Consider the following 27,323-nt stretch of genomic DNA (forward strand, 5'->3'; position numbering starts at 1 on the left):
TCAATAGTATGTATATTAGGGTGGCATAATGTTCACCTCTGTATCTTCAATAGAATTGAAAACTTTCTCTTAGGAAAGCTAGTAAATGTTATATTTTGTTGCAAGAAATCCAGTAGATTTTATAATAGGTTGCAGTGTGGCCTGTAAAGCAAAGGATCAGGTTGTCATTTCCCCTCACAGTAAATGGGTGCAAAATCTGGCAGTGTCAATACTAGCTTCTGACATGATCCATTTAAACCAATATAACAGCTATGTAGAGGAGGCTGAAGAAAGCGACTTCCAGTTTCTAGACCCATTAGTTAAGTCTACATAGGCCTTCAAAGATATGATGACTCATAACAGTGGATTCATAAGAAAATTAACCTTGAGTAAGGTTTAGAGCAAGCACTGGAGTTAGTTAGTCTGGGGATGACCCACACTATCCCTTCTGTAGCAAGGATCCAGATCTAGAGCACAAATATCACTCTGCAACATAGTATTTTACAGAGTAAGACAGCTAACTTTGTTTATACTTATTTCCGGGACAGAGCTACATTTAATGGCCATTCCTTTAGGATGCGAAGAAGTATGTTTGCATACCATGGATATAAATGTTGGGTTTCAGAGGAACTATTAATCCATTTTCTTTTAGGTGTTTTCACTGTAGTCGGTTGTCCCAAATGGTGCATCTCAATTACTGGCTTGGCCTTGTCAGGTGGCTGCTGTATACTTGTTTACTCTCCTTTAAGTAAATATTTCCTTGGCTAACTATGGCAAGAAGGTAAGCATGTTTATAACACCTGCCCTTTACCCCTGGATTATTATCCCTGTCCATACACCAGCTAGCTCAGCGTGTCCATGCAGACAGTTATCGTTTGATAGTGCTATCCACCTAAGCTTTTTGGATGTAAAAAACATGTTATTCTTTAATCCTGTGGACTTGCTAACACATCTTAATCTTCCATATGTCCTTGAATCCCTGAGAATTCTGCAGAGTGGTTGGAGGACATGCTATAATGGTGCAATGCCGAAATGTTTTTGTCACAATAGCAGATGCGACTTCTGAGCCAGCATGATTGTGGAGTTAAAGGGGGTGCTGTCAACATCCAGAGACAGCAATCCTGTCTCTCTTTCCACTGTAGAGATCGGCCATTTAGAATTGTATCAGCAACACAGAAGGAAGTCCCTGTTGTGCCAACAATTCTTCAATCTGCCCTCTCTGCCACCTTTGATGCTGAACGACCTCATTCACCATACAGCCAAACTGGATGATGGGAGTACAGATCTATAGCAGATTCACCACAAGAGGGCACTAAAAACCTCTTATGTTGCAGAAATGGACTATTTTCACTTTATGAGCTATTCAAGGCTAATTAAGCCAGTGTTTCTAGTGTAGATTTTGGGAAAGAAGCACCTTGTCTTCTACAACCCTTTTTCCTCTTGCTGTTGAACACAAGGATTTTGGGCATTATTGAACAGACCCAACAATTTAATATAAATATATATCCTTAAATCAGCGGATTAGTAGCTGGCTACCCATAAGCAACTTCCACCCCTCATTCAGAGGGGAGAGAAAGGAAGGGTCAGAACCCTAGAGTATACCAAGACGTCACAAAAACCATCACATACAAAGGCCAAAGCAAACATTTACAACTAATACAATTTGTGGCTTTTGAAAAACTGAAGAGGTTTTTTTTGCCTTGAACAAGTCAAATGACTAACCATCTCCTGTGGTACAGAAGCACCATTTCATTGCTCAACCTAGTCAGATTAGACAATAACCTTCATGACAGGATGATCTGTCAACTCCGGATGAAAAACATGGTGATGATTATTCTTCCTTTGAATCTGATGAAGGTTCTGAAACAGTGCATACATCATGCTGACACTAAGAAAAAGCCCAAAGAATGAGATTCAGAGATTACCATGATTCTCATAAAATGCTAAGTATGTGTTCTAAGATGACCCTGGACAATATATTTGACTCTAAAAGCACTTTTCATCCTTGGCCACCAGATTGGGGAAATGCGTAACCACCATCAGACCGATTGGCTTAAACCCTCTGTGGGAACAGTTTTACCACAACTCCTAAAATGGACCTCACAATGATGATCTCAATGGACAATTTTTTTTAAAGCCCCAAAGAAAGGAGTAGAAAAGTCAAGGAATCCCATCAGAACACATTTTTGTATACAGCAGAGGTTCTATCAGTACATTACTGGAAGTCTCAGAAAGAGAGGAAGACACTGAGTGTGGCTCAAACACTTTATAAGGCTGGGGGCAGAGACTAGTATGCCTTTTAGACAGTGCCAACTGTGCCATTTCACTGAGATGATAATGATCTGTTTTCCTGCAAGTGCATGAGAAACTGGAAATTTAGCATATTAGGAAGTGAGACCCATTTCTTACTTTTATTGCATGAAAAAGAGATTTTCACAGTGTTAGTTAAAACCCAGAACTAGATGAAATGAAGTATACAGCTCAGTGACTTTTGGCAGGTTAGATTGTGAGTAATGGGGCACAGTCAGCCCTTTCCCTCAGCAAAGCCCACAATTTCTTGTCTCTGAAAAGTAATACTTGGAAATACCAGAGATGGGTTGCAACTTCTGTTCAATCATGGACCAGAGATGGCTGCAGCAAGTCACTGAGAACCAACTATTTCACTGGAGAATATTCAGGGGAACCTAATCCCTCTTTCCTGTGTAGGATATAGGAAAAGGTTATGGAATTTGTACTCAACTGGTGGGACTTATCTTACAAAGCCTGTCATTCCAGACAGTACAAGGGTTCCCGATAAAATGTTTTGGAACTTCTGTTAAACTGACCCAGATCCCTTATTTTCTGCCTAACAAGAGAAGGTAGAGAAATCAAAGAATTGGTATGGAAATTGGTATTTATCCTTCTCTTTGACATCCTGCAGTTTTCCTCAGCAGCATGTTCCTTGTTAAAAGAAGGACAAAGTGTTCCATTTAATCATAAACCTAACCAAGTTCAATAAATGGATTGTTTCAAGATGGTGGGTTACTGTCTAACTTGAGAGATCTTGCTAAAAGGTGACTGGATAGTCTAATTGGGTTTAAAGGGCATGTAGTTGATGATTCCAATTATTTCTCCTCATTGCATGTTTCTCACATGGCAATATTTAAGTGCAAGTTCAAGACAACCACATTTGGTCTGTCCTCTTTTTAAATATTAATAAGTCATTCCTAAGTGGGCCTTAAATGCTTGTAATACAGGGTACATGATTTTAAAAGTAGGACATGTAAATGTTTAATGTTTAATGTTACACATTTGTTTACATTGACAATGCCCTAATGGCTATTTTGACTGTAGCAGAGTTAGCTGTTCCATATGAAAGGATTTGGATACTTTATTAAAATTGGCAATGTTATTTTTTCCACCTACTAACCGCATAAAAAGGTAATTCTTGGGCTTTTTTAAATATTTAATCCAAATCCATTTGATTTGTAACTGATATTTTACCCAAGGCAGTTTTAAAAATATACATTTTACCTGCCTAAAGCCACTAGAAGCCCATTTGCCTGAGCTTTCATCAGTCAACTATTAGCTGAATAGCTCCTTCATTAGTTGTGCATTGGCTCCAAGAGGTAAGAGAAAGTGGACCTTCCCCTTACAGGAAGACCTTAGGCTGTGCCCAGCCCCTTGCATATATTCAAAGCCTGTTTACCCTATCACTAACACCTGGGGCTGCCCTTCTGTAGTCCTTCTAGTCAACCAGGTACCAAGCCAGTTGGGAGAGGAGCTGCCCCATAACGGTTTTGAGTGACCACACAGGATTGTTTGCCTATTTCCCTCTAGGGTAGGCACAGGAATTATGACACAGAAATTCTTCAAAAAGGAGAAGAGTTTCTGCCAGGTTGGATTTAGGTACAGGAAGGCACTGTGATTCTTTTTCAGTAGGGCATACGGGAACTACTGCACAAGTGGATAGAGTTACCCCTGGGAACTTTTTCCCAGTTGTTTAGGGAGTGGCCAGAAGTCATCTCCACCCACAGTCTAGTGCCAGACAGGTTTAAATTTGGCACCCTTGGGTACCTTCTTCAGAAAACCTACTTGGACACCTGGAAGACAGAAGAACTCCACCTGCTGTTGAGACCTGTGAGGATAACCCTAGGGGCTGGACCTACTCCCACTTGTACCGAGGACAAGGAAGTGAACTCCAGCGATGATTTTACCAACCTCCTGTTAAGCTACCGGGACACAAAAATCTGCAACAAGGCCACTTTCCCGCAAGAGCCCAGCAGATCAGTTTTAACTAGACCTGCCTTGGACCCTGCTTTTGGCTCTGTTGGAGTGAGTCCTGACCCGACCTGCTGCTCCTGGAAACCCTTGGAGGGTTTTAGAGTGTACTCCTGGAGAATCAACAGTGTCCTGAGTCGCTACAGCTGCTGATGTCGAATTGTGCCAGTTGAGCTGACTTCCACCGCTGGAGGAAATCTGATTTCTAGGGCTCTGCTGGGACCAACACTGAGCAGCATCCAATCGAGATTTTCCTGGGCACGGATTTAGCCCATTCCCTCTTTGACAACCGCACCTACATCCCGGGCTTCAGCATCCCATCGTCTTGAGCCCAACTTCGGATCCAGCTTGCAGCTTGCCCCGCCGACGACTTGTCAATGGCAGCTTTTTCTCCATAAAGGTTTCTTTGACTGGGACCAAACTGTTCTATGTTTCCAACTGGTGATCTATCGCATTTGGCCTTAACTTTTGACTTTTGTTTTTCTGCCGGTCTAGCACAACCATTTGGCCGTTGTTAGCGCTTTGCGTTTCTTGGCACTATTTTCATTTAAAACTTAAAACTTTAAAAAAATCCTATTCTGTTTCCCCATTATTGTGTTGAAGTCATTTTATTCATTAAATATTATATATTTATATAAATTGGAGTGTAATGGTTATTGTATTGTGTTTTTGACTTTTTCAACTGTTTTAGTACTTGTATATGCTGTACATATTTTATTAAGTTAAGCCTGTCTGTTCTGTGCCATAGCTACCAGGGGTTGAGTTCAGGTTTAAATTACTGAACCCACTTTCTAGGCCAAACGAGAATAGTGATATTATTTCTTGCAGTGGACTGTTATCCACCCCAACTAACAATCCACTTTCTCACAAGTCTCCACAAAGGTGACACTTTGTTTATCCATGGGGAGGCTGATTTTCTTTTTTTTCGAAAATGGTTTCAATATTAGTCCGGATTCCGGATCAAACAGGCAATTCAGCCTGGATTGGTAGGACAATTTTCATTTCCTTTCAAAATACAATATAGAGCCAGACGGCTGCCAACCGGGGTGGAAGGCCAACAGGAAGCTGTGCACACCTCAGAATAGACAACATGCTATTGATGCAGTATATGAATAGCCTTGAGAGGATGAAATCCACACTGGTGTTGAAATTTCCAAAGGGTTTTTGGCATCATTGTCTGGACCGTCAAATCCCTGTGACGGTAGACTATTACCTTGAAGTGAAAGCTAATGTGCTGGTGGCCTCGAAACCCTGTTTCCTATAAAGATCCAGCTCTACACCCTCGTGAAGCAGGACCAACTGCCCTTCTGCTGATTCTGTTCTGGGGCCTTCTCACGAAATAGTCTAAATTATAATCCACACATTTTCTTGAGTTAAAACACTGTCCACTTTGTCCCATATTAAGCAAATTGATGTGCTCATTGTCAGTTTTGTAATTTCCAAAACTCTTGATAAACACAAAGTTTTGTCCTCAGGAATTATTTTCATACTTTGATAGTCTGTTGTATCATGCAAATCAATCAATCCTGTGCCACTGAAACTAAGATGTTCCCGGCTGAAGGCCCTTATAATGGCAAAAAGATCCGACCCTGGGTTGCTTGTATTACGGTTCAGGGAGTATCTGGTCTGACATTTTGGGCAGGACTGTTCCCATAGGAGCAGAATCAAGACTAATTTGCATATGGCTGGGTCCAAACTGAAGTGGCATGGTGTGCATGGTGTGCAAAATATGGGTTAGGATGCAGCTCTGAGCATTTACCAGTGGCTGAGATCAATTCAGACATTCCATCCATCACTTTTTAGTGTACTTCAGCGTGAATCAATCAAAGCTCTTTTTCCATACAATCATTATTTACTAATCCACTACATTTAAGTCGTTTTGAAACCTAACACTAAAAAAGATAAAAGAACCATGCGTTACATGATTATCAGAAAATTTGTTTCTATTGATATGTATGATGTCTAGTGCACAGTGTCATTGAGTGTCTGTTTAGTCGTTGCTGTCTAGTGTTATTACATCACTCATTGTTAAGTTTCACTTCATTAACCCAGATTTCTGGTTGAAGTATTGGGAATTCCCTTGATTACAATATCTCAAGTTAACCTGGGTATTACTCTTAGGTCAGGGACTTCAAACCCTTTTTCATGTTTTTATTTTATTTTATTTTTTTATACCACATTTTATTTATCTTGAGATAGCAATATTCAACATGGCCATGTGGCCTACAGATAGCAACAAATTGGGAGAAAAGAAAAAGAAAACATAGACAACAGAATATACCGACCCTCTCCCTCCCTCATATTCTCTGCTAGAAACAAAGCCTTAATGATGGACTAATCATCCCACCCCTGTTCGGCCGTCCGCCCCCAAATGCCCAAGCTTTTGTCATCGATTAACTGGCTGATGGGACGGCCTAGCCTATCATGTATTTCTGATCAAAATAATAATTTGTTTCTTGTTATCAAACAACGTAGAAGGCGTTTAAGGACAAATTAGTAAGTGTAAAAGGTTTCTCATATAAGATTAAATTTAAACAGAATGCCATGTCAGTAAAGCATACACTAAGAAATCCTTGAGCATTAGACAAGAATTATCAAAAATGCTGAAAGACCTGTGCAAAAAAGGTGGAATCAAACAAATAGAATCCGCTGAATGGGTCTGCCCTATAGTTCTGGTGCTTAAAAAGAGAGGCAAGTTGACATTAATGTGCTTATCTCAGATCCCTCAACAAACTGATTCAGTTGGATTGCCATCCCTTTCTCGAGATCTGAGAATTATGCGCAGTCATAAGTGAGACCAAATACTTTTCAACCCTTGCTTTTTGCGTACAGCTTTCCACCATATTTAGTTAACTTTGAATTGTAGACATCTGACCACTTTGGTCACCCCTAACCAGTGTCTTTTGTTATTTGTGCATGCCTTTCAGTTTGGTATCTGTTGCCTCTGCTTTCAAGGAACTTATTAACATTCTTTTTTGAAACACAGAAGCTAGACTGTTTTTCAGGATAACATTGCTGTTTTGACAACATCCCTGGAAGAAGTTACATGAGATTGTGTAAAGTCTTGAACATTCCTGCAGGATAAAGATGATGTGACATTCCTAATGGGGAAATATAGATTCCTTCACAAGGAAGCTGAGTCTTTGGGACACTGTAACTGGAGATGGTATTTATACTTAAGAAATGCCTTATTTGGTCTTCCAGTGATACATCTCACTCAATCAAAATAACTGTTAGGTTCGTTATTTGGTTTATGGGAAAATTACTCAGGTCTTATTGAGACTTTTTCTAAGTTGACAGCATCTATGAGAGTACTCATAAAACAGACTGCTAAATTTGATTGGACACAACAGATGATTGCATGTTAAAAGACAACATTATTATTGCCCTGCTTACTCCTTTTAACGAGTGATAAATTGCAGGTGTGCTGATGGACACTTTCCCAAAATTCCTCAAGTGTTTTTTCCTATTTTTCTCATGGTTGCCTGTGTCTTATTTCATGTTCCTTGTCACATGTGCATGTGTTGTCTCGTGCTGCTGTCCTTGTCCATCCTGGTTTGTCCTCATGAGACAGGGTAATGGAGTGGGTTTGAATGGTATACCTGTAAAGAGCGGTTAGTGGCTGGCAGTTTGTCGTTAGCAGCTGCTGTGGGGCTCTTAATAAAGTTACTACTACTGCTAGTCTCCAGAAGATTAATTTCATCACACGCTCTGAGTCGAAAGAGCCCTGAGCCAGCTAAGTGGAAAAGCAATTGTATTTTCTTGCTGATTCACCCATCCCCAACATGATGCCAGTCAGCCAAAGGAGAACATAGTAATTAGAACATAAACCTAGTTTGTGCAGCATTGCATGCATGTGAAACATGGGGCTTTGTAAAGACAAATTAACGGATGTCACCGTTTCTTCACTAGCTCTTAGTCACATTGAGATGTGGATGAGCGAAATGTACAATAACCGGTAATGAACCAGCAATGAGCCAATGTTATGTTGAGTTCATCTGGGCTTTGGCTTGCCTACAATATGGTGAGACCCTAGTTCAATTTGATAATAAAACAAATATCAAGGAACTTTAAGACAGCATGCACTTAGTCTTCCTTCTGGATTTTCGGCATGCTATAAATAAGCTGATTCATTGATCTGGTATCATTGACTGTGGATCTTGCACAACCTACTAAAACATGAGATGAGTCGCATTAGCTGTTTATCACATGCAGCAAATTTAACAATTGGCTTTCAAACCTTGTCTTCATTATGGCTGCTGCTGTGAACTAACGATCGCATACACAAACTTGATATTCGAACTGTCCTGTTGCTGGAGTTATAATGCAGATGTGGAGTTAAAACATGAGGTGGCCATAAGTGCTCTTTTGGCTAATGTTGATGGAAACCATCACACATTTTATTCTGATTAGCCATTTACGCAAACATTTCTATACATATTTTTCAACTTTGTTTTTGCACTGTACATTATTTTATTATTTTTTGCATTTTTATACAGCGCAAACTCTACCGAAGGTTATTGGAGTACTTTACATTACACAGTGGCCATTAATTTTTTTTGACGCAGAGAAGTTAAGCAGTTTGCAAGAATAACAATATGTTGAACATGCATAGATGGCATAATCAAACCAGGTTCCTTGGTTCCAAAGTTAGCCGTTAGGCCAGATCTCCTCCCAAATTTTTCAAGTCCTTTTCAGTTTCTATATGAATAATTAACTTTCCATTTTTTAACATATACATTAAAATGAGTGCAATTCATCATGATTAGTTTCTTATGTTTGCAACATTTAAATGGCCTTGAAAGTTTCTCCTGCCATATAACCAATTGCACTGCAGCATGCAGGTGTGTTAGTGCTGTTATGTGAGTGTAGATAGGGCCAGATCTACAAAATTTAGTGTTTGTGATTATCCAATAGTAAATCTTTTTGCGATTCCGAGTGGGTCACGAATAGACCTACCTTATTAAAATTCATGAGGTAGGTCTTAATATTCATGAGGTATGTTGTGGTTTGCTACCCATTGAGGATGGCGAAAATCGCAGGGATGATGGCCTGCTGGGGTGAGCAGATCACCACGTCTGTGATTGCTTTTCAATAAAGCAATATTTTTCTCCTTTTTTTTTTTTTTTTTTTTTTAAATGCAGTCTGTTTTCTTCAAAGGAAATCGGGATGCGTATCAAAAGGAAAAATTAAAAGTTTTCTTTTCATTTTTTAAGAGTAGGCAGTGGTCCGTGGGACCACTGCCTGCTCTTAATTTTTTTTTTGACATCAGTTCCCAAAGGGGAAGGGGAACATTCACATGTACCAGTGCTTTTTGGTATTAGGAAGGGGCGTCCTAAACACACCCCTACCTAATACCGAATCGTAAAACGCTATTTGCAATTCAGTAATAGGTAACTGAATCGCAAATAGGGCCATTGTACATTCCAATATTCTTTTTTCTGGTAGCAAGCGGCCCGATTCTGTGAATCGGACCGTTTGTGACCCAAAAAAAAGAAGTTTGGTACATCTGGCCTATAGTCACCTGTACTTCAGTGTGGCCCTTAAACATTGCTCAAGATAGTGCAAGATACGGCCAGTCCTGCAAAAAGAGGCGGGCTAATGATTTCTGACCTGTTGAGTAACAAGTGACAGAGGCAAAATTGCACCCATCCAGGGCACGTTTGTCACAGGATGTGACAAAAATCTGACCACAATAAAGAACAATCACCAGGCAGTGGAAGAAAAATTAGCAGGGTTTTTCAAATTGCCGAACGCCGCTCATTGATCAGTACTGTTCGACGTTTGTAGGAGCATGCACCTTGGAAAATGATGATGCAAGAATCGTTTCATGTTGGACGTTCCAATAGTTATGGAAGTAGCGCCTTTCTATAACTGTAATGTAATTGTAATGGCATTTTTAGAGGAGGGCTCTGAGCACTTGTAGGTCAGGGCCTGCACGGCACCATATGTTCACCATTTGCAACTGGGGACCTAATTTAAGGTTGTGGACCAACCACGACTTCGAACTGCAATATCTCTAAAATTGAAAGGGCTGGAAATATGTCTCTGATGGTGCCAGAATCAGGAGCAACTACTTAGTCAATGAAACAGCACCAAAACATTTGTGACGCTTTGGGTCTGAAAATGGGGCGATTACATAGGGGGTTATTACAACTTTGGAGGAGGTTTTAATCCGTCCCAAAAGTGACGGTAAAGTGACGGATATACCACCAGCCGTATTACGAGTTCCATAGGATATAATGGACTTGTAATACGGCTGGTGGTATATCCATCACTTTACCGTCCCTTTTGGGACGGATTAACACCTCCTCCAAAGTTGTAATAACCCCCATAATCTTACTGCAGGGCATGGGTGAGGGACAGCGCAGAAAGAGCAGAGGCGAAATAGGGAGTTTCTCTGCAAGGCTCTCTGAGCATTTTGTCAGGGTATTAGTAAAACCTGAAAAACAGCTACTAAAGTGACATGTTCTTTCATTTTATACCTCCCTTCCAACAGGTTTCGGACTAACTTGCTCTTCTATTAATTATATTCCCCTAGGAAAAATGCCAAGAGCTGAATCGATCAAACTCTGTGCTCAGTGAAGAAATTGAAAACCTTGAAAAAGATCTGGAAGAAGAGAAATTAGTGCGATCACAGCAGGATAATTTTGTAAGTGTTTTTCAGCTTTTTTCCTTCATCCATAAATATTTGTGAAGAAGGTCTCCTACCAATCCTAAACTTTCATTTTATAGCATTTAGAAACATTTCTGTATATTCCTATAGATATAGAATAGGATGGTATGTTCAGAATGATTCTTTTTTCCTTCAGAGGGCTACAATTGTACATAGAATGAAGCTATCTTCAGGTAGGGTAAACACTGTAATTGAGGAGTTTTGATGTTCAAAAAAAATATTATACATTTTGTTACGTGTCTCCAGAGTAATAGGAATATCACGATTCTTGTACTTGTTAGGAGTGGGTTGTTCTTTCGCTGGCCAATCTGCATCATGCTTCACTCAATCTGTCTTTGTCTTATTGTTTTGAGACATTAGTAGAAAAAAATGGCCAAACAGGAAAAGGTATGACACTATGGTAGTGAATCGGTGTTTGCTTAAATTTGTTGGCAGCTCATAGTAAATAAAATTGTATCATAGCTATTCTCATTGTCACGTTATTCCCCAGTGAGAATTTGAAGAGGGCAGGTAAGCAGTGTTTGAATAGGTATTCATTGATGATTTATTATTCTTTCTGCACACAGTACGTTTGTGAAACGCTGAATATTTAAGTAAAGTCAGTGCTTAATATTTGGTGGTGGTGGTGGGGACCAAGACATTCATCAGACCTTTACCCAGAGCAAAACAGATAAAGGCAGAAAAGGTAGAAAGAAGAAGAAAGAATAAGATAGGAAAACTGTGATGAAAGGAGAAAGCTGGGATGAAGAATACCCTGCACAAGATAGACGGGGAGTGTAACATGGTGGGCTAAAGAAGTATGAGGTGAAAGCATGAGGTGGAATTAAACTAGGTAGCCATGGTTTCAGCAACCCGGCATTGGACACCCACACTTTTTTATACAAAATAAAAATGGACTAAAGTTCTTGTTTTGAGGAATATTTGGAAAAAAACGTGCTGAAGTGGATAGGAGAACCTGCACATAGACCTTTCTCTTCAGCATAACTTAGTGGCACACATCACAGCAGCTTTTGCTAAACAGATATTGCCAACATTTCTTCCCTTAAAAGCAACCCGTCAGTGGTACTTACCATTGGCTTGTCCTTCATTTGCCTTTCTTCTGTACCCATTTCAAGGGTTATAATTTAGGTTCTTGTCCAGATCCGTTGGCTAGAACTTGCTGCTGTCAGCCATTGTTAGCTAAAACGGAAGTGAAAAGGCAGTACCCGTGGTTATGAGGTGTTTCTTTTTCTTATTAATCTTGGAGCGCATTCAGAAGAACTTCAGTCTTAATTTTTTTCACACAGTGAGTTTTGATTTTCCTTTTCATTCTCAAAGTAACAAATACATTGCCTTTGCCAGAATTTGAGCTATTCTTTCATGCTGAGAAGATCCACTGGCTAGCATATCAGCTAGCTTGTCTCCCTATAAAATCATATTACCCCTGGTGCTCCAGTACCCCTTGATGCCTTGCTTTAATTCATCTAAGTAAGTTGCATAGAAGATCTGAAAGAAAGTTGAAAGAGTATAATTTATTTTAGCAAGTTTGTGGGAAACTTTTTATTGCCTCTCTTTGGTGTTTCCTTTTCTTCTAAAATAACTTATTTATAGAGGGCATAATATCCAGGTTTTCAAGCTTTGATTTTGATGATTTAAAAATATTTATTTCATTACCACATGCACACCTAGCAAGTGAATTGACAATTTGCTACATTTCAGATTTATATTCTGGGACGTCACAGTGGTCTTACTGATGAGACTGCGCCTGAAGTTCCTGATTAGGTGTGTTGCTTGGTGTGTAGGTGTTGTTTTATAGTTGTTCTTTTTCTAATACTTATTCTTTTTACGCTTTCCAAAACCAGACTCAAATTTGCGTTGCTGATAAAGACATACCCATCCTTTCTCTTTTTACTGCCCAATCATTGGTCATGATCTTTAGTTCTGAATTCCTTTTAGTAACAGCAGGCAATAATTTTTTGTCTTAGCTATTTGATGTGGAAATCACTTTAGAAATTCAGTTGTTACAATAACACCCAAAGACAGTGGGCCCTAGTTACAAAGCTATTTGTAACAGCCTCTGGTTTCCAGAAGTACTCATGGAAAAGTTTTGAGACTTCGTAAAAGCAGAGGCATGCCTATATGTAAAGGCTTTACTATTATGCAGAGGAAAGTGCCATCACAATTGTGCAAAGGCACCTGTTTCTGTTTATTGTTTTCTTGTCAGAGAAAATACCTTTCACTTTGGAGAAACCCTGACCCTGTATCCTCCCATTTTTGGAAGTATACTTTTCACATGATTGCGCTCAAAATGGATTTACTCCTGTTCTTGGCAGAAGTTTACATCCAGCTATTTCCATTGTGAGAATAAGTTGTGTGTTTGTGACACGCGATTTATGGATGTAACCATACTTTACAAGGTATCCCTGCCATGCGACCCTTCTTCCGAATCATTTACCCATGCATCATATTACATATTATTGTGATAATCTTGCTCATTCGTATAGAATGTTATGAGTGCAAGTCCACTTTTTGTGAATTTCTCTTACTGTTGCGTCCAATCACTTGCATGTGTAAGTTGAATTTACCCAGGAGCCATATAGATTTATGAATCTGCCCAATGTTTTATTAAAGAGCAAGCACTTGAAGTAATTTTCTTGCAGTCGAACCATTGACGGATCCAAAAAGCACACCTACATTAATTTCCCAGCTAAAAACCACATCATTGCAACTTTAGTGTTTCTAAAATAAGCACACTTAAGAACTTTCAAGCAAAAATAAATAGGTTGTATTAAACTTGTGTTCCATTGTATGCAATTCTGCAGATTGACGAAATTCAGAAACGATTGGAGAGACTGGAAATAGAAGCCAAGACAATCAAATCTCAAGCAGACGAAGTAAGCTTACTTACAGTGTATCTGATTATATGAAGTTGTGGTTCACATAATAAAAGCAGGTTTGATATTATGAAATGTTTTGTACTATGTTTTCATGAAGAGCACAATCTCTGTGTTGTCATTGGTGAGACCTTGGTTATTGGTGAAAAATGTTATTCCTCCTCTATTGATTGCCTAATATTTTCACATGATTAAAACATCTGACACATTCAGCAGTAGGGCTGTTGATAATCAAGGAGTAAGGTTTGCTGTAGGTATATACAGTTACCTATGTTTAGCTTCCATTATGCTAGAGAGACTGCTCTTTCCAATTTTTACCCGATTATCCTGTTGAAATATTTTCTTTTTAAGAGGTGCTAATGGTTTTCAGTGATGATTTATATTTTGTTTTCCTCTGTTTTTTTAAATTAAAATGATGTGTTATTGTTAATAAACAATTCCATTCGTATATCAGGCAAAGACATCAAGAACTGCAGAATCAAATGCAATATCAACATTTTTATCAAAAGTAAACATTTAAGCCCATTGTGGCCTTCTGCTTTACATGCGGTAGTTTTAATGGTAAAAAGTCTCTATTTAATCATTATTTAATGCCATGATGGTATGATTTCCTTGCATTCATCAAGCACACAGTTTATCTGTCTCCAATCTTGCAACTCTTCCGTTAATCCGTCGTCAGTCTAATATGGGACATATGTATCTTCTCTGCCAAGAATCATTCTCTTACATCAGTCTTCCACATGTCGACTGAACAGCCAGTGCTACGTACCATGTGTATTGCAGACCACTTTTTTTGCAAGTTTGCAAGATAGTGCTACCCATTTTTATTGCGTCTTTCTCTTCTTTGGTCTCCGGTGTAGACCCAGTATACGCTGTTTAGAATTATAAGTTATTGCCTCACTCACTTCCAAAATAACTTCACAGTTGAGCACAACCATAACATATGTATGAAATCTGCTATTTCATTTTTGGATCTAAGACATTAATTTATCAAGTAGGGTTACATTTTGTGTACAATCAGAGGAGTAACATATATCCTATAAGTAAATTTATATTGCATGTTCTAGAATCGAGCATTCCTAGTCACCTCTGTGTAATCGGTCCCCCTATGTGACTCTCCCTTTTTCCTCTCATCTGAAGTGGCATCCAAACCTGATGACTACAGAGTACTCTTTAAAGAATTGAAATTGCTGTACCTCCAAAGCTGTTAGCAAATGACATACAATTAAAGTGAATGAGTCAGATGGCCTCCCAGACAAAGCTTTCCTTGTAAAACATTACTGCCCGGGTTAGCATGCTTGGAATCAAAAGTAAGGCTTTTGCCTCCTCAGATGTAACAAAAACATCTCCATTATAAATGTTGCCCGTTACCTGAATGCCTCCCCCTAGCTATGTCGCTACATACGTCTCTTTTAAAAAAACATAAAAAGTGAGGTCAATCCCAGAGCATTGTCTCAAACGAAAACAATGCTGTCCTCATTACCCTGTTTAATATTGTATGTCTGTTTTTTTGGACATCAAGGCCATTAAGTGCAGAGTCACTGGGCCTGTCTATCTAGAACACAAAAAAAGGAAACCCACAAATACATAACTCCGGCATCCTCTCAGCATGGCTCTCTCCGAGTTAGCTGAGTTTTCAAGCCACATCACTGGGTGTTGCCTCGGTGAGCCTGAAAAATAGTACCTGAAGTTTGGTAGTGCTAGTCTGCTAAGTTATCCAGTATTGGATTTTTCATAAATTCATATGCTTGAATCTTCCCCGTCGTCGAAGTGGGAGTCCCACGGTACATGAAAAGCAATAAACAACAACAAAAATTCGCATAGGCTTTAATGCTGATCAAATTACTCATATAGCCTATCTTTGTCCTTTTGTGAAAGGACCCAAACTTGGCTCCTGGCCAATCAGGCACCAGCACCCTCTAGAATACTCTCCAAAGAGACTCTTTCCCTCAGATATTCTACTGCACGTCGTGTGAAGGGAGTCTCCCTGAGCTCTGCTCAGTTTTCTACTTCTGACAGGAAGATTTTTTCTCAGAAAGCTCTGAAAATGCCGGATTCTTCCAGGAAAGGCCTTTTATGCCCTTGTAAGACCTGTGGCAAGAAAAGGCTGCATGTGGATGATCCACATAAAGACTGTTTTATACTGCTTATATCCAGTCCACCAGGTGAAAGACTGCAAGAAATGCCGCACTTTTTCTGCAAAGACAGAGAGGGTAGGCTGTTGAGATGGTTACAGGCAAAATCGTGTACTTCATGTGAGGAGAGGTGAGCCAGAAAAGCTGCATAAAAGGTCCAGAACTGAGGACCTGGGACAGGCTGGGAGATCCAGGAAACGTCAAAAAACGCATCATAAAGAAGGTGCTAAGGGCATACAAGGCTCACTTTCATCTGAGCCATCCTCTCCTCGTCGAAAGGAGGAGTCATCACACTGTTCTCCTTCATCTGAGCCTTCCACCTCTAGAAAGGTATCTCTCAAACTTAAGTCGACGATGACGACACCACCGTCGATGACAGTGACGACGACAATGGTTTTCACATCTACCGTCTCCACCGCCTTGTCGACGAGACCGTCGTCGACTAAGACTACGTTGACGTCTGTGGTAAAAGCTCCTATTCCTTCAGTTAGACCACTGTCGACGAAGGCTCATCCAGAAAAGACTTTGTCTCAGAAGGTAACGTCAACACCAACATCGATGAGACCATTGTCGTTGATAACACCGTCAGTGACACCACCGTCTATGAAATTACCGCTGATGAGGCCACCATCGATGACACCACCGTAGATGAGACTGTTGTTGATGCACAAATCGTCTACGACATCAGTTCCGTCGAAGGGACCATCGTCGTCGACACCATCAACAATGCCAGTGTTCGCTGTAAACCAGGATGTTATTCCTATTTCTTCTGGGTCTCCTAATCTTCACGCTACAGTTAAAATTACAGCGATGTCTAGGTCTACAATATGTCCACAGGATACTTCACCAAGTAAGGTAACAACCTTGCAGCCTAGTCATCTTCTGGGAAGAGTCAGATGAGGGCCTATTTGGTGATGCAAACAGCCCATCCCAGTTGCATGTTAAGTATCAGGAGGAGGAGGAGGATGAGGATGATGATGAGTATGATCAATACCAACCTTATTATTCTCATCAAAGACGCTATTATGAACCTCCGCATCAGCCAAAAGACACTGTACAGATGCCTGCCTCCATGATTCAGGACTTGCAGTCAATGTTGCAGGATTACAAGAGGAGGTTCCCAACTTCAGCGGAGGAACAACCGGCTCTTCCAACATCTCCTGTTACACCAAGGAGTATACCTCCAGCAACTCCCAGGCTGACTCTACAGTCTACATTAGACCCCCCCAGAGAAGATGTCTCTACGTCCGGGGATGAAGGAGAAGGAGAAATTTCAACACCACAACATCATAGTGATGAATGGGATGATTATTTAGCCCCTACTCCTTCTCCACCACCTCCTCGTCCTTCAGATTCTCCACCGGAGGATATAGGTGGGTTTCACAACTTGATGGATAGGGCGGCCACGCGATTTCACTTGCCAACGTCGGTCTCACAGTCAGAATGCTTCCTCCATGACTTCAAGGAACAAGCAAGAAAGTCTGTGAGGGCTGTTCCTATTATAGACTTCATTTGGATTGAGGGTATCAATATCATGCAGAACCAAGTGAAAGTTCCACCAGTCCCACAGAAGCTTGACAAGAATTATAAGGCGACACAGGACTCTCCAGCGTGTTTGACAGGGCATCCAAGACTCGATTCCGTCATCTCCCAAGTGGCCCAAACGTGTTCTAAGAACTCGTCAACACCTATATCTAGCGCTCCTGATAGGGAAGAAAAACGACTGGATAATGTGGGCAAAAGATTTTCATCCATGTCGGCTATAACTGTTCATGCAGCCAACTCCCCTGGCGATTTTGAGTCGCTATGATCGCCAGATGTAGTCTGATATGAATGCCTTCATAGATCTCATTCCTGAGAACAAGCAGTCGGAGGCACAGAAGATCCTTCAAGAAGGAAAGCGTACGTCTGAGGAGATAATTGAGTGCGCCCTGGACATAGCTTCCACGGGTTTTCGTCAGCTGGTGGGAGCGGCTGTATTACGCCCCCAAGGTTGGTTAAAAGCGACCTCTTTCAGACCTGAGGTACAGTCCAGAATTCCAGACATGCCATACGATGGAGAGTCTCTCTTCAGCAAACATGTAGATGACGCATTACAGGCCATCAATGCTGACACGGACACTGCTCAGTCCCTGGGTACTTTGCAGTACCGAAAGCAGCCCTTTCGGGGAGCAAGAGGTAGGGATTTTTCAACATTTCGAGGCTCCTACCATAGGCAGTATCAACAGCCTCAATATAGACCGGCCTATCAGCAGCATTATAGGCAACCATCCACAGCTTCCTACGTTAGACAAGGCTGGAGGAGAAAACAGAGTTCCCAAGCCCGGGGATCAACCTCGCAAGCAATGATTCTTGTCTGGCACCGGCTACACTTCCACTGTATTCGCAGGGCTATCAGGAGGGAGCAAACATCTCCAATTACCTTCAGAATTGGAAAAGCATAACATCGGACAAATGGGTGCTGGATATAGTGGCTCAAGGTCATACGCTGGAAGTTATACAAAAACCACCACACCATCCACCAGAAAATTCCAAATCACTTCATCTTCACTTGCTTCAGAAGGAGGTTTTCCTAATGCTTGCCAATGGAGCGATAGAAGAGGTTCCGGTGCAGCACAGAGGGCTCGGGTTCTATTCCCGGTTCTTTCTAATAAGGAAGAGGTCAGGGGAATGGAGGCCAATCCTAGACCTCAGGAAGTTGAACAAGTTTCTATGGAAGCAGTCCTTTTGTATGATCACATTGTCGGATATCCTGCACCTTTTGAACCCTGGAGATAACATTACAACGATGGATCTCCAGGATGCTTATTTCAACATACTGATACATGTAAAGCATTGCAAATATCTCCGCTTCACTGTGGCCGGTGCCCATTATCAATTCAAGGTCCTCCCATTCGGCTTGTAGTCCACGCCACAAATGTTCACGAATTGTCTTGCCCCAGTAGCAAGCTTTCTCCGCAACAGGGGTTTTTCAGGTCTTCCCATACCTGGACAACTGGCTGATAAAAGCCCCCACATCGCAGCTAGCGTCCAAGGCTACCAACGTCTGCCTACAACTATTTCACAACTTAGGTTGAACGGTAAACTTCCAGAAATCAGTCACTCTTCCCACAAGCAGGATAGTCTTTTTGGATGCAGAACTCAACACCATCAAGAGCAAAGCGTATCTCACACAGGCACGGCAGCAGAAACTAACCAACATGGCTGTCAGAATCTCAAGAAGAAAGTCTGTTTCAGTACGACTGTTCAAGTCGCTTCTAGGCATGATCTCCTCATCCATCGTCCTAGTCCACCTGGCAAGGTTGAAAATGAGACCATTGCAAGAGGAGTTACAGCTGCAATGGACCCAATCCCAAGGATCCTTTGAGGATTTAATCAATGTTACACCGAGGATAGTAGAGACATTGCGATGGTGGTTTCAGACCAACCATCTTTCTCAAGGGTTGACCTGTCTCACTCCAATGACAGACTTCATTATCACAACGGACACTTCATTAGAGGGTTGGGGGGGACATCTACAGGACATGCATGGTCGGATGCGCAAAGAAGAATGCACATAAATCTGTTGGAGTTAAAAGCAGTTTTTCTCACGCTCCAGGAGTTCCTTCCATGGATTGAGGGTTTGTCTTTGTTGGTCCGTACAGACAACACAACAAGCATGTTCTATATCAACAAGCAAGGAGGAACAAGTTATCTGTCCCTCTCAAGAGAAGCTCAATCTCTCTGGGACTGGCTCATGCTGCACAACATTTGCTTGAGAGTGGAGCACCTGCCAGGTGTCAACAATGTCCTGGCGGACTCTCTCAGCAGGACCGACGACAACTGCCACGAATGGGAACTCGACCAGAAGGAACTGGACACCATCTTTCTATGCTGGGGACGGCCGACCCTGGATCTATTTGCCACCAATCAGAACGCCAGATGCCAATTCTACGCCAGTCGATACCCACTCCCGGGGTCATGGGGGAATGCTCTTTCGATGAGATGGTCCAGGATCTTTGCATATGCTTTTCCCCCATCCCAATAATTCTGAGGCTTCTGAGGAAGATGAAGTCAGAGGTTGCAAGATCATACTCATAGCACCCAAGTGGCCCAGACAGTATTAGTACACAGAGCTCCTGCTCCTGTCTGTGCCCAATCCCATACGTCTTCTCTGCAAGCACGACCTTCTCACAAAGAGTCAAGGTCAGATTCTTCATCCAGATCCAGCATCTCTGCAATTGCACGCATGGCTCCTGAGTTCCATGACTTCCAGGGTATGAACATTGATAAGGAATGCAAACTGATTCTGTCCAGGGCACTAGCTAACAGTACAAATAGGACTTACAGATTCAAAAGGGAGAGATGTTGTGTCTGGTGCCTGCAGAACAATTTCTATCCGTTAAAGATTGGGCCGGAGCAAATTCTCTCATACCTTCTCACCCTTTCAAAGGCTGGGCTAGGTCACGCATCTGTTAAGATTCATTTGGCAGCTATATCTTCTTATAGACGCTTGGCGGATATGCCCTCACTTGGCTCATCCAGACTTATCAAACAGTTCATGAAGGGCCTGTTTTGTACTTTTTCCTCCGGTGGCATGTAAATATAGTTCTGTCTCAGTTAATGAAAGCCCGTTCATACCTATTCATAGAGCGGAGCTGAAATACATCACATGGACGGTGGCAACTCTACTAGCTCTTACATCCACGAGAAGAGTCAGCGATATACAGGCCTTTACCACTAAGGAACCCTACCTTATCTTTTCAGCCGACTTTGTTCTTCTTCTTAGAACGAACCCGAGATACATTCCTAAGGTGCCCTCATCCTTTCACTTGAACAAGCCACCAATATTAAGATCCTTTTTCCCGAATCTGTCAACAATTGCAGAAAAGACTCTTCACTCATTAGACATCAAGAGATGCTTGAAATTTTACCTTCAGTGTACTAAGCAGCTCTGAAAGACAGATCAGCTGCTAGTCTCATATGCTCAAGGACGGCAAGGGACAGGAGTCACTAGTGCTAACATAGCCTGGTAGATTGCATCCACCATTCAGTTTTGCCACACAAAAGCGGGAAAACCATTGACTAAGCGCCTGAGAGCGCACTCCACAAGAGCAGTCTCCAAGATATGTCAGGCTGCAACGTGGAAGACTACACCCTCTTTTGCGCAGCACTACTGTTTGGAATCGTCACGAAGAACTGATTCCCTCGTTGGAAAGGCGGTCCTACGTCATCTAAATCATTAAGGTGAGATCTTTCCTTTAATGTGTAAACCTAATTTTATAGGCAATAGTCTATAATTGCTATGCAAATTTTTTTGATATGTTTGCTTTATACGTGTAGAGCAAGATTTATAGATATGTTATGTACCACTATAATTAAAAGGATTACAATGCTTGCACTCACCATCCACTGTGGGCTTAACGTTTATTAGGAGTACTGCTGGCTATTCAGATTCAAGCATGTGAATTTAGGAAAGATCCAATACTGGATAAGAAAACAAGTTACTTACCTGTAACTACAGTTATCCAGCATTGATATCTTTCATAAATTCACATGCGACCCACCCTCTTCCCCTTAGAGGCTCGCATTTCCTTCTGAGGACATAGTCTTCACTCTTGTGGTGGAAAATCTAAGGGAATGAGCCTGATTGGCTAGGAGCCAAGTTAGGGTCCTTTCACAAAAGGACAAAGATAGGCTATATGACTCATTTGATTAGCATTATAGCCTATGGGAAAATGTTTGTTGTTTATTGCTTTTCATGTACCATGGGACTCCCACTTCGACGACGGGGTTGATTGAAGCATGTGAATTTATGAAAGATACCAATATTGGATAACTAGTTACAGGTAAGTAATTGTTTTCTTTGTGTGTAAGCTGAATTATGGACAGTTTTATTCTGGGATGCATTCCAGCCCATATTAAAGTCATTGATGTATGATTAAAATCAATAAATATTATTCTTAGTGAAGAAACATTGCATCTCTTGGAAATCGTGTAGACATCACAGTAACTTAATCTTCACTAACGCTACTCTTCCCTTAAAAGACAGAGAGCCCCAGAAGTTCCTCTCCAGTACCCTGCTGATATTGAATTGATATTTAATGCTGTATCATACTGTTGAATATGTGTTATATGTATATTCATGGTTGGCATTCATGGCCTCTCTCCATATTGAGCGCAACAAAGAGTGGTCTGACAGGATTCTACCAAATACAGTTTCCATGCTTCTATTACACAGTTCACAGCTCATAAAGATATCATTTAGTCTGCTATATGAACCATGGCAAAAAGATAAAGAAAGAGAACACCCAACCATCTGCATACTCTAGTGCCATTCATTTTTCCTATCATATCAACATTTTGGATTAGATCTGACAATTGACTGGAGCAGAGGTCTTCAAACTGGGGGGCGGGCCCCCCCTAGGGGGGCCTCAAGTGATCCCAGGGGGAGCGCCAAACGCTGGCCAAAAGAAATATTAGACAGATAACATGCCTTTGTTTTAAGCAGAAGCATGTTGTTGCAGGTTTAAAAAGGTAACAGTACTTCACTGCAATGTTTAAATAGGTTTAGACATATTTAAACATTGCCATCTTTCTAAAATAATTGTGAAAAATTCTGAGGGGGGCCCAAAGATTTTTATTTTTCAACTGGGGGGGCGCGGCATTAAAAAGTTTGAAGAGCACTGGACTGGAGAGTCTTTTTTTTTTGGGCACAGCTTCTGAGGATATATACATGCTTTGCCTGATATCACACAATTAATGGCTACCATCCATTCCCTAACCGTTGTGACACTACCTCTAGTAATGTAGAACCTTCACCGTCGTGCGTAGTTGCATTTGCTTGAAATCAACCTGAAATGTGGCCCATTCAGACAAGAAGATGCAGAGGATAAATTACCTGCTAATTTTTTCACCAGGGGACAGGAGTGTCCCCTGTGGAAAAGCTATTCCCCATTCTGATGTCTAATGTGCAACCCCTAAATATCTTTGAATAATTATTAGGGCCTTTAGTATTACATCTTACGAATCTGTAGATCCAGCCATCATTAACAACTACTCCATTAGGATACGTTAAATTCTTCTGATGAGGAGGCTATGCCTTCTGGCCAATTTGTAACCTGATGTTAGTCCTCCCTTGGTCTACAACATCATATCTCGATTTTAAGCCTGTCTAAAACAAAACTTCAACATTCCTCACCCGGGATGCAGCAGTTATAACCCCTACTAAATACACAGTCCCTCACATATCTCTCGGATATCCACTCAAATCACCAGACTTGGATCGCAAAAACATCCAAATAATGTCTGTTCGATGGCATATGTTGCTGCAGATACACATGTGTGGCACAGTCCGCTGCCTGGTGTTGGGCTCGGAGTATTACAAGTTGTTTTTCTTCGAAGAAGTCTTTTTGGTCACGGGACCGAAGGACTCCTCCCTCCTCGGCTCCATTGCGCATGGGCGTCGACTCCATCTTAGATTGTTTTTTTCCGCTGTCGGGTTCGGACGTATTCCTTTTCGCTCCGTGTTTCGGTTCGGAAAGTTAGTCAGAATCTCGGAAGAAAGCGTCGGTATTGTTCCGTTCGGTATCGGGATAGTTAGGTACATCGACACCGATCATCGGAAGACTTTGGGGTAGCTTCGATTCCCCCATCGGGGCCTGGTCGGCCCGACCGCGTGTGACATCGAAGCCGATGGAACGGACCCCGTTTCGTTTCTGCCCAAAATGTCACAGTAAGTATCCTTATACAGATCAGCACTTGGTCTGAAACTTGTGCTTGTCCCCCGAGCACAAGGAGGATACCTGTGAAGCCTGTCGAGCCTTCCGGTCCAGAACAACACTCCGGGACCGAAGAGCCAGGCGTCAACAAATGGCGTCCACGTCAACAAAACAACGTTTCGACGAGGAAGAGGAAACATTCTCGGTTCCGGAATCAGAATCCGGAGACTCCGACGTCGAACAACAGCAACAAACTGTGAGTAAGACGTCGAAAAGTAAATCCATCGACAAACCGAAAGCCCAGGGGACGCCACTGCCAACAGGCCATGGCTCGACCCATAAAACAGGCGACCCGTCGAAGGCGCCGAAAAAGGGCACGCCCATAGCGAAGACACCCGACTCCGGTCGAGGGACCGCCATGGAGCAACCTCGGAGCCGAGAAAGCGGCTCCGAGAGACAAAAACAAGATACCGGCACGGAAAAACATCGGCACCGAGATTCCATGCCGAAAGGAACAAAAATTCTGTCGGTGCCGAAACCGAAAAAAGATTCTCTCTCGGCGCCGAAAAATACCACACCTTCATCCTACTCAGAGGAACAAGGAATAAGTGGCCAAATGCACAAATTTGGACAAGAGCTCCAAAGTGTAGAATCGGACTACACACAAAAGGGACTGTACATCCAGCACGACACAGGGAAGATATCAACCCTTCCCCCAATCATGAGGAAAAGAAGGATCGAACTTCCAAAGGATGACGCACAACCACAAGCCAAAGTGGTTAAAAAAGTCACGCCTCCGCCCTCTCCACCACAGGCATCGCCGGCACAAACACCGCCACAAATGCACTCACCAGCGCAAACTACCATAAGTCATGACGATCAGGATCAAGACGCTTGGGACCTGTATGACACCCCAGTGCCGGACAATGATCCCGAGTCATACCCCACAAAGCCGTCACCGCCAGAGGACAGTACCTCATACTCGCAACTGGTGGCTAGGGCAGCAGAATTCCACAATGTCCAACTGCATTCCGATCCTATAGAGGATGATTTTTTATTTAACACCCTCTCGGCTACACACAGCCAATATCAATGTCTCCCAATGCTACCAGGGATGTTACGGCACGCAAAACAAATTTTTGAAGAGCCCGTAAAATCAAGAGCCATCACCCCAAGGGTGGATAAGAAATACAAACCACCACCCACAGACCCAGTGTTTATTACTTCGCAGTTACCACCTGACTCCGTGGTAGTAGGAGCAGCTCGCAAGAGAGCAAATTCACATACATCTGGCGACGCCCCACCTCCGGACAAAGAAAGCCGAAAATTTGATGCGGCAGGGAAAAGAGTAGCATCACAGGCAGCCAACCAGTGGCGCATCGCAAATTCACAAGCGCTGCTGGCCAGATATGACCGAGCACACTGGGACGAGATGCAACTTCTCGTAGACCATCTTCCCCAGGAATACCAAAAAAGGGCGCAGCAAATAGTGGAAGAGGGACAAACGATCTCAAACAATCAAATCCGCTCTTCACTAGACGCAGCCGATACTGCAGCAAGAACAGTCAACACTGCTGTCACCATAAGGAGACACGCTTGGCTACGCACTTCAGGCTTCAAACCTGAAATCCAGCAGGCTGTCCTTAATATGCCCTTCAACGAGAAACAACTTTTTGGCTCTGAAGTGGATACAGCCATTGAAAAACTTAAAAAGGACACAGACACGGCCAAGGCCATGGGCGCACTCTACTCCCCGCAGAGCAGAGGCTCTTTCAGAAAAACTCCATTTAGAGGGGGGTTTCTTCGTGGCCAACCCACAGACACCACCAGCCAACAAACAAGAACCACACCATATCAGGGTTCCTTCCAAAGGGGAGGTTTCAGGGGATATCGGGGGGTCAATTCCCAAGGAGTAGGGGAAGATTCCAGACTCCAAAAACACCTCCACCTAAACAGTGACTTTTAAGTCACGCAACCCCTTCACTCAACACCAGTGGGGGGAAGACTAAGCCAATTCTACCAATCTTGGCAACAGATTACAACAGACAATTGGGTATTAGCAATAATCCAACATGGCTATTGCATAGAATTCCACAACTTCCCACCAAACATCCCCCCCAAAACACGCAAAATGTCACCACAACATTTAGAACTTTTAGGACTAGAAGTTCAAGCACTACTGCAAAAGGATGCAATAGAGTTAGTACCAGTACAACAAAAAAACACAGGAGTTTACTCCCTGTACTTTCTAATTCCAAAAAAAGACAAAACATTAAGACCAATATTAGATCTCAGGACACTAAATACCTACATCATATCGGACCATTTTCACATGGTCACACTACAAGACATCATTCCACTGCTCAAACAGCAAGATTACATGACCACATTAGACCTAAAGGATGCGTACTTTCATATACCAATACACCCTTCTCACAGAAAGTACCTACGGTTCGTATTCAAAGGAATACATTACCAATTCAAGGTGTTGCCATTCGGAATAACAACTGCACCAAGAGTGTTCACAAAATGTCTAGCAGTAGTAGCAGCACACATCAGGAGACAACAGATACATGTGTTCCCTTACCTAGACGATTGGCTAATCAAGACCAACACAGTAAAAAAATGCGCAAACGACACCACATTTGTCATACAAACCCTTCACAAACTGGGGTTTTCCATCAACTATACAAAATCACACCTAGAACCGTGTCAAACACAACAATATCTAGGAGCAACCATCAACACATCAAAAGGAATTGCCACTCCAAGTCCACAAAGAGTGCAGGCATTCCACAAGGTAATAAGTGCTATGTTTCCAAACCAAAAGATACAAGCAAAACATGTGCTAAAACTTCTAGGCATGATGTCATCATGCATAGCCATTGTCCCAAACGCAAGACTACACATGCGACCCTTACAACAGTGTCTAGCATCACAATGGTCACAGGCACAGGGTCAACTTCAAAATCTGGTGTTGGTAAACCGCCAAACATACCTCTCGCTTCTATGGTGGAACAGCAAAAATTTAAACAAAGGGCGGACATTTCAGGACCCAGTGCCTCAATACGTTATAACAACAGACGCTTCCATGACAGGGTGGGGAGCACACCTCAATCACCACAGCATTCAAGGACAATGGGATATACACGAAACAAAATTTCATATCAATTACCTAGAACTGTTAGCAGTATTTCTAGCGTTAAAAGCCTTCCAACCCATAATAACACACAAATACATTCTTGTCAAAACAGACAACATGACAACAATGTATTATTTAAACAAACAAGGAGGAACACACTCAACACAATTGTGCCTCCTAACACAAAGAATTTGGCAGTGGGCGATTCACAACAACATTCGCCTAATAGCACAATTTATTCCAGGAATACAAAACCAACTAGCAGACAACCTTTCGCGAGACCACCAACAAGTCCACGAATGGGAAATTCACCCCCAAGTTCTGAACAAGTACTTTCAAATTTGGGGAACACCCCAGATAGATTTGTTCGCAACAAAAGAAAACTCAAAATGCCAAAACTTCGCATCCAGGTACCCACACCGCGAATCACAAGGCAATGCTCTATGGATGAGTTGGTCAGGGATATTTGCGTACGCTTTTCCCCCTCTCCCTCTCCTTCCATATCTAGTAAACAAGTTGAGTCAAAACCAACTCAAACTCATACTGATAGCACCCACA

The 27,323-nt window shown here is 42.0% G+C and overlaps 1 protein-coding gene across 5 annotated transcripts in view; it reads left to right on the top strand.

The window, feature by feature from the left end:
* Positions 1–27,323, top strand: part of MIA2 (MIA SH3 domain ER export factor 2) — a 551,575-nt gene that overhangs the window by 291,701 nt on the left and 232,551 nt on the right. For all 5 annotated transcript variants that reach the window (XM_069208615.1, XM_069208616.1, XM_069208617.1 and 2 more), the window contains 2 exons: positions 10,781–10,891; positions 13,717–13,788. In XM_069208615.1, coding sequence (XP_069064716.1) covers positions 10,781–10,891; positions 13,717–13,788 — 183 coding nt within the window. The remainder of the gene's footprint in view (positions 1–10,780; positions 10,892–13,716; positions 13,789–27,323) is intronic.

The sequence above is a fragment of the Pleurodeles waltl genome, chromosome 9 (assembly GCF_031143425.1).
Source record: "Pleurodeles waltl isolate 20211129_DDA chromosome 9, aPleWal1.hap1.20221129, whole genome shotgun sequence".
NCBI classification, from domain to species: Eukaryota; Metazoa; Chordata; class Amphibia; order Caudata; family Salamandridae; genus Pleurodeles; species Pleurodeles waltl.